This window comes from Galleria mellonella, unplaced genomic scaffold (assembly GCF_026898425.1).
Source record: "Galleria mellonella isolate WM207_F2 unplaced genomic scaffold, CSIRO_AGI_GalMel_v1 utg90, whole genome shotgun sequence".
In the NCBI taxonomy this organism is placed as follows: domain Eukaryota; kingdom Metazoa; phylum Arthropoda; class Insecta; order Lepidoptera; family Pyralidae; genus Galleria; species Galleria mellonella.
In genome coordinates this window covers 2652415-2664672 of record NW_026442172.1, presented here as the reverse complement: position 1 = coordinate 2664672, position 12258 = coordinate 2652415, and the positions used below count along the sequence as shown (strand labels likewise).

The 12258-nt window shown below is 32.3% G+C and overlaps 1 protein-coding gene across 5 annotated transcripts in view; it reads left to right on the top strand.

The window, feature by feature from the left end:
• Window positions 1–12258, top strand: part of LOC113523309 (teneurin-a) — a 423960-nt gene that overhangs the window by 357213 nt on the left and 54489 nt on the right. For 3 of the 5 annotated variants that reach the window (XM_052902416.1, XM_052902415.1, XM_031907376.2), the window contains exon 2: window positions 8910–9252. The exons of the other annotated variants lie outside the window; for them this stretch is intronic. In XM_052902416.1, coding sequence (XP_052758376.1) covers window positions 9125–9252 — 128 coding nt within the window. In that variant the 5' untranslated portion in view covers window positions 8910–9124. The remainder of the gene's footprint in view (window positions 1–8909; window positions 9253–12258) is intronic. 5 annotated transcript variants of the gene reach the window in all.

Sequence of the window (12258 nt, the reverse complement as noted above, 5' to 3'; positions counted from 1 at the left end):
TTGCCGACAAAGCAAAACAGATGGCGTACCTAAGTGGGATCTATTTGTCTTCGATTGGTTAATAGAAGGATTAATAGAGATAATTTCTTAGTTTAATGGCGGCTTTAACCGTCACGCTATGTTATAACGATTGCTACAAACTTTACTTCGTATATCGTCTAAAAATATTGATACTTGTAGCGCAATTTAGTAGTATACTATTCCCACTTATAGATAAAAAATCATTACTGAATCTGGCTAACATCAAAAACATTCAAATTTCTCGATGATGAAAAACACTATTGACAAACAAAAATCATAATAAAACGAATTAGTGGGGTTAATTATTATTGATTACTTCTTCTAATGTGCCTAAACTTTGTTACATTATCTACTATGATGTCATTGAAGGATAGACTTAAAACTTGTAACGGTTCGGGATTAAAAACTAATTTCAGGGAAGCACTTAATTAATAAATCTTACCCGAAGTTTTATCCTACTAATACGATAAGTGTGAAGTTTGTACATGTGTTTGGATATTTGTTAATCAAAACGGAATGAAACTTTGTGTACAAATAGACTATTATTCTGGTTAAACACTTACGTTTATTCATGCAGGCTTTTAGAATTAATATTTTATGTTATGATTTATTCAAAAAGTTTGTATAAATAATCTTCATTAGAAATTGGACCAATCTTAATTATTTTAAATTAAACACAGCAAATAAATTATATATATTGATGGATGAAATAAAAATAACGGTATATAATAATTGTTGTTTTGGGAGTACATATTTATATCTGTTTCCTACTCCGTGTGAGAAATGAAAAATTCCTATTTAAATAAAATAATGTTAGAAAATTATTTTTCCTAAAACTTCACCAATTCTACACTCACCATTAAAATAAAAAATTTGAATTTTTTTTATTTTTTTTTTGCAACTATGTTTAACTCATTCATCAACTTAGTAATTATCTATTTATTGATGAACATTAGTCTCCCCCATAAACTGACACATTCATAAACCAAATTTAATTCTATCCATTTAAATAAAAACGTCCGAATATCTTTGCAAAATTTTACTACTTACTAGCTGACTCTTTAAAGGTTGTTTTGCCCTTTAGCCGATTCCATGTTTTTTATTATAAAAAAACACAATCCTGTCTCTCAATTTGGAGCAAAAAATACTAATTTACAAATTTCATTAAAATCGGTTGAAAGGACTCGAAAATAAACGTAAACGAAAATTTTGATAAGAGATTTATATATTAAGTTTAATAGAATTTTGATGCATGTTTATGTTTTGTAGATAGTTGTTCTGGTTCGTGATTACTTACAGTGGGCTAGTATTGTTATAATATGTTTACATTTTGTACATTTTTTACTTCAAGATAATTGTTTTCTTAACAGGAACAACGAAAATAAGAATTTATTTAATTAGGTTTTTTCATCGTAGCGGAAAATAAAATAAACAGATAATGTAGATTCAGAAAATAAACAAAGGCATTAAACAATAAGAAAAAAATATTCACTGCTATTTGTAGACTACTGGATTTTTCTCTTCTTTTTTTTTCTCTTTTTCGCCAATCAATACCATTACCAATCGCACGGATATATACATAAACTGGAATATATAGGTACATACATACATACATATATATATACATATATATATATATACACATACATACATACATATCCGGTTAATATGATATAAAAGATTTAAAATTGGTATTGGTAGGTTATAACTAAATCTAGCACATGGGATACTTTATTCCACGGAATATAGATAATGTTCTGTAAGATCAAGCGCCATTTTATATTATTATATTGATTCATATTAATAAAATCAAATCAATACCGATTTACGATTTTAATAAGTAAAATTTAATAAACAAACTCACTATTGTAATCCTTGTCGAGGTAAACAGATACATTATGAATAGGGCGAATCAACTGCGATCATTTTTATTTACATTACTAATGATGTTTTCCATTACTGAAAATTAAGTCAAAATTGTGAATAAACTCAAATTGTTTATAAAACGAAAATTTGGAGTAATATGTCACCAATTGTATATAATCGTACCTTCAGAATAACCTAGTAATAATATGTTTTATGTTTAGGACTGTAATGCAAATAATTTGTATTTTAGAGTTATATTTATAACAGATACCTATATATAACTCTCATAAATCAATGATAGTGTAATCAAATCAACGTTCCCCATATTGGTTAGTCTCACGAACGCTATTAACTACGTAGAAGCATGTGTATATGCAAGAACCTGCCCCGCGATATATTAACGGCAACTTGAACTCGGGTCCGGACATCAATTAGCTTCGACTTGTTCTCGCAATTATGTGCTCAAACTAAATTGCTGGAAGATTCGTCGATCGTTAATGGTTCGACTAAACCATGACACATGACGAAGATTGCTCCCCCCATCCGCCTGTTTGCGTTCTCACGCTGTTATCTGTCATAATTTCGTCGACTCATTGTCCAGATTTTGTCTTTGAAAGTAAAATGAGTGGCGTCGAATGTCACAAGTCACAAATGATACTCTACGCACACATAGTTGGTGCGCGCTGGCCTAATGTCCTCGACTAATGCGGCGGAGGCCCGACAAGAGGACAATTTCCGGGCCCGCCCCTACCTTCCCTCCATTACGCACTAGAAACAATTCCCTAACCATTATAATCATTAATGATGCCACGATGCCATTACCTAACGCTTACATTGATTCTCTAAATCCATTATTTATTATTCAAGAAAGTGACACACGATAATACAAACACATTACAAACAGACAGTTTATCAATGTTACCGTTAGTAGAAATTATAGACGAGATAAAAATAAACTCATAATATGAAAAACGGCACGGTTTTTTGCGTGCCACAAAAGGTCCGAAAAACAATAACTCTTTTATTTTTGTCTCAAGCTCTGCAAGCGACAAACTAAACGTGCTGACAGATGCAGAGCTAATGACAAATTAACTGTTAAAAGGTGGCGCAGGGTAAAAACACAGCAGGAATAAAAAGCTACGAGTCAACACTTTTATCTTCAACCGTTTCATAGCAAACTTTTATCGTAAGCGATGATGAATAAAGCAACAAAGCTTGGAGAAATTGATTGACCAAATGATAACACTGATTGTCACCGTCGCGACACTGCATGCAGCGCGTCGCATTACATAACGCGTCCGCCGCCATACTGCCGTACTATGGCACTCTTCTGTAAATCATCACCAAGATACTTATGAAACCGTTTGATCTTTACTTTCAAAGATTCGTTCACTAGTAAAGTTTTGAAACACACTTAACAGTTTACAAATTTTCGTAAGTCACTTTAATCTTTTTTATTCATAATATATGTACATTTACATTTCTCATCGTGCATATCATAATTAATAATTATAAAACTGGACCAGAACTCGAATAATTAAAACTATTAAAAAACAACAATATATTAACATACAAGTATTATCGAAAATTCACTAAATAAATTTGATTTGCATATATCTAAAATTGCACTCAACATGATAATGATTATATAAATGATGTATACAACAAATCATATACCTACTACGAAATGAGGCATAAAATGTTAGAGTTGAGGCTTGGGAACGAGACGGGCGTGCGTAATTACCCGTCGAGAATGTGGCAAGTTCTGCGGCGGGGACAGCCTCGGCCGCCGTACTAAACTACGAATAAAGTGCTCGCTATGGTGCCCTTAACTCGTTAATTACACTTGCAAACTTAATATACATGTCACAGAAATTCGAAGTTCGAAGTCACACGAATGTCTTTAATATATCTCTATAATTTGAAGCGTGTCGTGCTGTTTTAAATGATTTTTTCTTAGAACACTAACGAACAAAGAGTGTTGAAGAGCCCGTCTCCTCAGGGCATCTATTAAACGGACAGGAATCGTTTCCCACAGCCCGCTCTCGGCTCGTCACGGAATCAATATCGTCTTTTATCTTATGAAACGTGCTCCACATACACACACCATCACGATCTTGCACCACTCACACTAGAGTTCACTAGGGTTGCTAACGTACGAGAATAAATGAACAAACATGTAGCAACATGCGATAATTAATCCAAATTTCTTCACTCTTATCCATTTTTGGCATGGTCGAAATGGTTACAATCAAAACAGGTTTTTGAATTTTGATTTTATATGTTTAGAATACTTTGTAAGTAGTTATACACCATTCTTTTGTAATTGAAGGAACTTTAAAATTTAACCTTAGTATATATTGCACGCCTCACTTTAATGTAAATCCTCCTGTTTATTAAACTTTCGAACTTTCATTATATTTCTAACACTGTCATAAAATAGTATGTTTTTAACACAATTAAATTGCTATATGATTTTATGGGATATACTATATAATTATTACATTAAAAAATGTTACAGGTAAGTTTAATGAATAACTAACACATAAATCTATAGAGAAATGACACACTTTGCCATGTAAAGGCAAGCACATAATTTGCATATTTAATACTAACAAGATAAAAATATCTCTAGACCCGATTGAGATATTACTCATACATAGAAACAAAAACATGGTCTCGGAATTATTACGTTGACTGTTAATCTCCATATTATAATAAATTTGTTTTGGAATTAAGAGGATTCGTGTAGACATGAAACAAAGCTATGTCTTCAAATATTAGTTCAAATGGTGAAAGTTCGAATACACTAAATGTACAATTTAATTATGTATTTTCTTTTTGTATATATATATTTTCATCAATATGACTGCAGATTAATGTAAAATACTTCTTACAAGCAGTTTTGTTATTATATGTGCCTACTTTATTACTATTATTTTTACGTCATGTTACAGTGTTTTATAAAAATTTATGACATATTTTATATAGGTTTATAAGCATATATATACATGTATATATACATACGAGTATATGTTTCTATAATTTGGTTTTTTAGAAGCAGATAGAAAATAAGTAAATAATAAATTTATTTACTTTTGCTCACGACTGGCTTTTACCTATGTAAATTGCAATTATGATTTAACCCCGGGAAAGACATTATAGGGATAAAAATATTTTATATTATAGTCATCCACATTAATACTATTTGTATTAATAAAACATTAAAATATTTTCTGATTTTTACGAGTTTCTAAATAATTAAATATCTATAGATATTCCAACATCTTTACAAACGTTTACACTTCTGTAATAAATATACTATAAGAATGAAAAAATATAGTTATTATAAAATGAATATGATTAATAAATAATATTCACAAGATTATGAAGTATAGATATAAAAGATTATTTCACATAATCCACAAATGTACAGGCTGAGTCAACTCATTGACATTTTTCACATAGAAACATCAAACTGTTACGCCAATTAAAATAGCTCGGTGACTTTTTGTGGCACAGCCGTCTAACGGATGCCGAAATTTATTTGGGCCAGGAGTGAAGATTAATACGGTTCAAACGAACGGGCGCCTTGTTAATGTTTGTGTAAATACACTGGCTAAAACATGTTTATTACTCAATGCTCTCTTAACTGAGTAATTGTTACTTTTAAAACACAAACAATGCCTCATAATTATTGCATAGCTTTCAACAAAAAAGTGCTTGCAAGTTGAAAATATTATATAAAAGTAAAATCTAAAAAAAACAATATAGCAGTAACTAAAATACTAATAAAATGACAAGTACAATATATGTACAACAGCTAATAATAAAAATATAAATTGTTTAATCCGCTATATATATGTATATCCTGTGGGATTTAATTAAAAGAAATAAAAAATTAAATCTACGGAGAATTCAATTTACCCAAAACCAAGAGTTGCATTATTTAAATTAACTTGGCTAAGAATTGAGTCTCGAACCTTATTTACGCACAGTGTGATGTACGAGCATTTACTATTAAAATCATTAAGAAAATCACGACATTTCAAGAAAATGGTACACGTGAGTAATGTATCATAAACAATTGCAGCTGCAATTCAGATGCAAGAAAAGGCCAGCTATAAAATGAATGGCATATGTCAGACTAGTCAGAAATACATCAATGAGCATGGGAAAAGGTTCTAGAGTGTATTTCACTTCCTACTTCCCATATATGCCACGGCTATATTGCACAAAGCATACCGAACAGCCACTCATCTACTGCTAAGTCTTGATTTACTGACGACTATCTCAAATCTATTATAAAATTTATTACCAGTTCAACTTCAAACGTTACATCAATAAAATTTGAAATCGCGTAGGCGTTATAACAAGACCCATGCAATGTAAAGCAAGTATGTAATTGCAATTGCGTACTGAAATAAACAACATAGATACCTACATAAGTTAGAAGCTCAGTTGAAGTTCGTTGAACTAATGTTAATAAAAAGCTTTGAATAATGTATAATATAATTCTCAATTTTACAATTTTACATTTTACACCATAGCAATAAAAAGGAATGTGACTCATTTCAATCCATTACCACACGACTAATTAATATAATTATTATTGAAAAAGATACATATCATAATCATAATATTAACCAAATATAATTTTATTTTTATATTTTTATAAAAAACTTATATTTGTATATATCTTTTATTAGACGTACAAAATCGTATCAGTTTATTACTTGAATTTAATTTAAGATGTACAGTCACTATTATATTAAAGTAAGATCCAGTGTAAGTATAGCTATTACTTATTCAAATGATCCACGTTTAAGTTCGTCCTTAGAAAGAAGTTCTTTTGCAAAACGAATTTCAACATCGTAACTCGACGAAAATTCACTTCGTGCCTCTTCGATAGACGGCGCTCGAGAGACACAAAACAAAGTTTTGTCACAGGGGCTTTAAATTCCCTAATGTTTGTCAAAACATACTTAAACCTGTCAGGAGGCGCTTAAATCAATTTATTATACAGGTACTCGGAGACACTTCGGCATCGAGCATGTTTACCCACATGTATGTATGTAAATCTCGCGTTCGTTGCTTCTTCAAAAAGCCGTATGGAAAACTCTAAGCCTCTTTTATATTCTTATTCCTTATCCTTGTGGGATAATTCAGGCCCATAGGACAGGTTTTTACATAATTTCACCGCGGGCCTTTCTATTCACCTCGACAAAGTCATATTTTTCGCGTATTTTTATTGGTCACACAAGAACGGGCGCTGTTAAATTAGTAAACATTCAATAAATCACGGTACCGTAATACAATTTTGTAGATCGTAAATAAAATTTGAGCAAAGGGTAACGAGTTTTGAAAACAAATATTTTACAGAACAAAAAGGGTAACCGAGTGTACGCCTGTCGTATTTATTGTTTTTTTTTTTTTTTTTTTTTTTTTTTTTTTTTTTTTTTTTTTATAGAACTTAGAATAGCAAACAAGCTGACGGCCCACCTGATGGAAAGTGGTATCCGTCGCCTATAGACATGAGCAGTACCATGGACATAACAGAGTATACTGTTTCGCCCATGATACCCCCCATGCGTTGCCATTCCTGAGGACTCAGGTGTTATTCCTCTGTACCCAGTAAATTCACGCCATATCCCACCCTTCAAACCGAAACACAGCCATGCAAACACAACTGCTTCACGGTTGAAACACGAATGGGACAGAGGTACCCAAGCAATCGACTTTTGTACAAAGTCTCCCTCTGGTAATGTATGTAGGGGTAATTGTTTGACATGCAAAGCTTAGAGATCAACCAGCCGCCTTTGCTCTGGGCTCAGCAGGGGAACGTAATAGGTACCTACTCGAATAGGTCTTTGAACTATCATAACTGCATAAATGCGTAATTCATACAAATAATTTCTAGTTTATTTAGTTATATTTGCCACAAATTTACTTGTTCTTTATTGACTGCAATACAAAAATGTTTGGTACAAAAAGCGGACTTAATGCTATATAGCATATTATATTCATATCTAATTTTATAATCAATAAAACTAATTGGTACACATTTTCACTAAAAAAAAAGGATAATGTAATAGGTAAACAAGTACCGTCCGTAAAAACTGTCTCTTATCATTTTATCGCAATTCGAAATATTTCTTTTCTTCCCCTTCCAGCCCGACCCTTATCACTCCAATAATTGTATTGATTGAACTTTTCCTTGTACTTTCTCGTCAATGTTTTCATTAAAGACCATTACATTACGTAATACTGGATACGAATATATACAAAACTACGTAGCATTATTTAAATTAAGTGAATTTTTTTCTGTTGTGCCTTTGCACTTCTAATGTAATCAACATTTTATTTCATTTATCTATCACATCATAATTAACCTACTTATACTTTTGCAACTATTGTATTATTGTTAACTATATTTATCTGGATCAAAATAATACTCGTTTTTTCTTTTACTGACTTTACAATATTAAATATTTTATTATTTTTCTGTAATACTCGTATTTGATGAATTACTAACTATAATAATTTACCGACAAAATCTAGCAAATTAGCGATCTGAAAAAAATGAGGATTTCACGTAAAGCGGCATTATATAAAGAGCACCCTCGTCTTTAAGAAGACAGCTTTTATTCACACTTTACACAACAGATATTATTCAATAATACAATAGGAAACTTAACCGCATCACGTGTTGGGAGCTTTCAAACGTAGGTATATGACCGGCTCTGTTGCGTACATTTCGTATTTTTTGTTCGCTTGTCTAATAACTCAGCAAGCTTCGATGGCACCTCGACGCAGGCGCAAAAAACGACAAAGCTCAAGTGTAAGTTCTAGCGAGGGTCGGGGCGCGGGAGCAGACTGTATCGCCTTGTCGTGTCGTAGCCAGTGATGAGTGAGTGAGTGAGCCAGTCGGTCGCGCACATCTAAACTGTGAAGACACTGTACTCGGATGCCGTAAAAGGCCTACACAAACAACGTAACTAACAAATGATTTCCCTTTACAGTTACAAATAAATTATTTACACAAACAGCTGTATCTCGCAGAAATGTTAAACCCAAAATAGTGAACTTTAAAGTGAATTAGCTTACGTGATGCCAATGAACGTTGGTACAATAGTGTAACTAACGATGTAAGTGATAAATGTTGACGTTGAAACAGTGAGATGTTGGATTTGGAGACATATTTGTGAAGTGGACTGAGGTATAACACTCCATCAGGATGACGATGAAATCGCTGAAATACAGCGAGCGGGAGGACATGATGGAGGGGTTTAGCCCGGTACCTCCACCATTACCACGCCGTCAGCCCGTTAGGAACATCTACGCAGAACCCTTCGTAGACCCTAGGTAAGTTTTCTTTAATTGCTTTTATGTCGTATATTAGGTAATAATTAACCATCATTAACCATGAAACAGGTAAGTTCTAAGAAATTTTATGTCGAATAGAAACAGCAAATAAAAACAATTTTTTACTAATACCTACTGCAAGTGAAGTCCGTTACATTGCTTTTACTTGTTTTTATAGCGATGTTCAATAACATATTACTGTTATAGACATATACATAAATACACGTATATTTTTGGATGATGTCCCCAAGATACAGGTCTGGCCTAGTTTGGGGACTGATGGTAATGCAGATATTTCCTCGTTGAATATAAATTGTACCTTTCTTGAATAAAAAATATTATTATTAATAATTATTATTATAAAAGTGCTTATTAACAAGTTTACTTGAATAAAGATGATTTTGAATTTACTTGAATAAAATGGCTAACTAATGAATAATCGTATATTTTCATCGCTTAACTATTTCAACAACATTCATAATCTTCATAACGAATCCACCCAATTACTCAAACTACGTATGCTTCATCACAAAATTCTTATAACTATATATAATTATTATGAGCAACTGATGATAATCTATAATAGGAAGTAATAATTTTGTTTTATTAAGTGGTAATCAATTTATATCCGGTAAGTATTTTTATTTTTACTCGCACACGCCTATCTAATCAAACGTTTTCACTATTTTTTTCTCAAATTGTTATAGAAATGCAGTTAATTTGTAGGTGAAAACAGTTGCTTTTAATAGAATTATTATTTTTTATACAACTTAGAATGGCAAACAAGCTGACGGCTCACCTGATGGAAAATAGTAACCGTCGTCTATAGATATGAGCAGTACCATGAAGATAACAGAGTATACTGTTTCGCCTATGATACCCCCCATGCGTTGCTTTTCCTGAGGACTCAGATGTTATTCCTCTGTACCCTGTAAATTCACGCCATATCCCTTCAAACCGAAACACAGCCATGCAAACACAACTGCTTCACGGTAGAAACACAAATGGGACAGAGGTACCCAAGCAATCGACTTTTGTACAAAGTCTCCTTGTTGTTTACATCTGATTTCCAGCTTAAATTCTGACTATAATTGTAAAATAAACAGATAAATTACCTTTTAAATACCTTTTCAACAATAATATGATTTTTTCTAAGTTCTATATTTTGATATAAAAAGTTCAATTAGTTGATAAATCCCCAATATATACAATTTATATATGGATTTATATATGAACCAGAATGATATTTTTTATTTGCCTATGCAATTCTTCGATCTATTCCTAATAAATTAGGAGGTGTAATTGCTTTAATTTTTTCTATTCTTATTTTAATTATTCTTCCTTTTACTTTTAATAAAAAAATTCAAGGAATTCAATTTTATCCTTTAAATCAAATTCTTTTTTGATCTTTAACTACAATTATTATTCCACCACCACGCATACACTACGCATATAAGATAAATAACTAGATCCTAACCCCAGTGTAACCAATAGCAATGAAGTAGGCAAACGTGTTAAAGATCAGTCAGGTTATCGTAAAATACATGAAACGAAACATATTTCTAGTGCAATACAAATTTAAACGTCTTATCAGACAAAGATTAACAAATAGAAAAGATAAAGTTAATTGTAATGGACGTTATCAAATACATAAACTCAACAGCGGCAAGATAAAACAGAACGCCTAAACCGATGGAGCACATAAATTACGGAGCTTTTGATAAAGCCGGCTACATTGTAAGCTCACCATGAATAGGAGTGTTATAATCACATGGATATTCTATGCTAAATAATATAGGCTTCTACTTATAATTCTTTCACGGATTTGTTTTCACCTTATTAATTGAATTACTTGAATTCGTATTCTACAGCTACTAAGAAAATGTAAAAGTAATAATAAACAAACACGTACGGAAACGTAAAGAAATAATTCCAAAAGAAATAAGCAAAATATGAAATTTAATTAACTAGTTGAATCAGCCAGTAGCACTTGTTTGCTTTCCTACCCTTGCCACACTCGTTCGCTCGCTTTTCCATCCCCTGTATTTGTAGCTACCGTTCAAAGTAATAATAAAGAGCCTGAAGCCAAAAAACATCTATTTCATATATCACAAGACTACGTAAACAGAGTGAACCCCTACAAACCTCCGAAGACCACAGAACATTATTAAAGTAAGGTAGCACACAAAACTAATTCTGCGGCTCTTATTCGGAACATCCTTGGGGAGTCGATCGACGTTTCCATTGGAAGAAATTTCCATTGCGAGCCGTACCTACATGTTTCAATGAGTAAGGGATATGATTGTATGCAGATATTATGTGTGCTAATGGTCGGTGGTGAACTAGATAGGAGCCGAACGGATGCGCAGTCCTATATGTTCCATCATAAATCATATTTTTATTCTTGGCGCACGTTCGTAGTACGGTCGCCGCCACCGCGCCCGCCCTCCGGGCAGGACCGAGTTCGCAGTTACCGCCATCTGCGACACCCCAATCGCTGTTCAACTTAATTTCGACAGATTCGAGGGTGAATCTGAACTATTAATATTGCAATATCTATACAATAATGTTCATAACATTACAAGAAAATGATATCACAGAATCTAATATTTTAACTTTGTTACTACTTCTACATTCTTTTAATTACATTACTTCTAAATTACATTGTGCATGTAATATTTAATCACATCAATTAGCATTATTTTGCACATCTTTTAAATATATCTTCTATTGAGATGTTTGGGTCAATATACAATTGTAACCGAAAAACTAAGTTACCTTAATGTATCCTTGTCAAAACTTAATTTATTATTATTGACTTGTTTAATGACAGCAATTTGATATGCTAGAGCGATGATCGATAACGGAACCACTAGAGACTAGTGCGAGCAGTGTGTAAGAATGTAATTTCCTTTACAATGTGTTAACAAGGCCCGGGCAACAAGGCAACTATATGACGGTTAAGTGCACATAACAATAGTGAATAGATAGTATCATGGGGCGCCC